This window comes from Halyomorpha halys, unplaced genomic scaffold, assembly GCF_000696795.3.
Source record: "Halyomorpha halys isolate HHAL.00 unplaced genomic scaffold, Hhal_1.1 Scaffold322.1, whole genome shotgun sequence".
Classification (NCBI taxonomy): Eukaryota; Metazoa; Arthropoda; class Insecta; order Hemiptera; family Pentatomidae; genus Halyomorpha; species Halyomorpha halys.
This window is the reverse complement of record NW_027104705.1, coordinates 190,079-191,648: the sequence shown is the minus strand read 5'-3', so window position 1 is coordinate 191,648 and position 1,570 is coordinate 190,079. Positions and strand designations below refer to the sequence as shown.

Below are 1,570 nucleotides of genomic sequence, written 5' to 3'. Positions count from 1 at the left end.
ATAATAGATAACATGAAATGACAGTAAATTAAGGTATGGCTGAAAATAATTTCAGCATGAATTTATGATATCATTCATTTAATCATATTTACTGGGTCATGTAATCATCATGCCATGGATAACCAAGAGGCATGTATAATCTGAATTTAATTTGTGTGACACTCTGTCTTTTTCAAAACTAATTACTTAATTTTTTTTAATATTCACACGATAAATATTTCCAATCTTCAAACTACTATGGAAATAAATTAATATAATCTATAATAAAAGATATAATTATAACCACTTTATTAGTTAGTTCATAACCTGTTACTGAATTGAAATAAGAATATAAAACTTACGCAATGATCGAAAGAGACACTGTTGATTGACATGAACCTTTCGAGATTATATTTATAAGGAGCGTAATTTCCCTGCCATGCGACAACGTCGAAGGGGCTGTGGTTCTGTTCCGCGGAGAATAAACTTCCCTGATATTTAGTGAAGATCGTGAACGGTTCCTCCTTTTCTTCATACCTGGCGGTTGGATATTGAAAATGTTTTGCGTATGCAAGTCCATTAGCTCCTGTAAGTTGTATATTTAATATTTAGTATTTAAATTTTTAATTTTTTGTAATTTATAAAATTTAAATTCAACTGAGTCCCTTACACAGTATTAAAACTCACACAATTTATCACATTAACATTTTAAGACAATGTATCTACTGATAAATCTAAAAAGTAACTGTTAATAATGGAAGTGTGATAAAATGGCTTCAAGAATTATAGAAAACTAATTACAGAAAACAATATTTAAAAAAAACAACTGGTGTTAAAAGGTAATTTTATCAGCATAATCCTGCAATATTAATTGTATATTGTAATATCCTCTTTTTTGATGAATAGTTGTTTTTAATGTGTATAGATAGTTTTAGTTATGTTTTATTTTATGTATCAACGATCAATATTGTTTTGTTGAACCATAAAGCAAACTAGCTAATTTTTATGTCAAATATCTAGTAAAAATACACCATTCAAAATATTAAAGATGGCGGCACACGTCTTTCTGAAGTCTGTTTGAATTACTGCAATATTGAGTACGTAGATTGAAATGTTTTGAACTTTAGTTGTTTCTCTAACACGATTAGAATAAAAATTAATCCAAGAAGAAATAGAAGATTATAACAATTATCAATGAAGCATTTACATCGTGAATCATTGTAAGTGAATTAGAGCGGTTAGGCTACAATCAATGTTTCGCATCAACTATCGAGGGAGAAGAGACAAAGAAGGTCACTTGTTGATAGCGGGAATGTTGACGTCTCCTGAAATCAGGAGAATACATCAAGAATCACCAGTCGTCCAAGAAGATTATATAATTGAAGGAAGAAGACGGTTTGTTAGGATTTAATTATATTTTTAAAAGTAGCTATTAACATAGCTAAGTATCTTTGTGTTCGGATTGGCTGGAAAACCTGCTCAAGAGTCAATAATGTTATGTAATTTAAAATAAAATTCTCATATCTACTTAATATTTAATTTATTAATTTAAACCTTGTAAACATCATAGCTATATTTGAGATCTGAGAAT

General features: G+C 28.8%; 1 protein-coding gene across 5 annotated transcripts in view; it reads right to left on the bottom strand.

Annotated features, from left to right (window-relative positions):
- hgo (homogentisate 1,2-dioxygenase) overlaps positions 1–1,570 on the bottom strand; it is a 34,400-nt gene that overhangs the window by 5,442 nt on the left and 27,388 nt on the right. For all 5 annotated transcript variants that reach the window (XM_067053588.1, XM_067053583.1, XM_067053577.1 and 2 more), the window contains one exon: positions 342–565. In XM_067053588.1, coding sequence (XP_066909689.1) covers positions 342–565 — 224 coding nt within the window. The remainder of the gene's footprint in view (positions 1–341; positions 566–1,570) is intronic.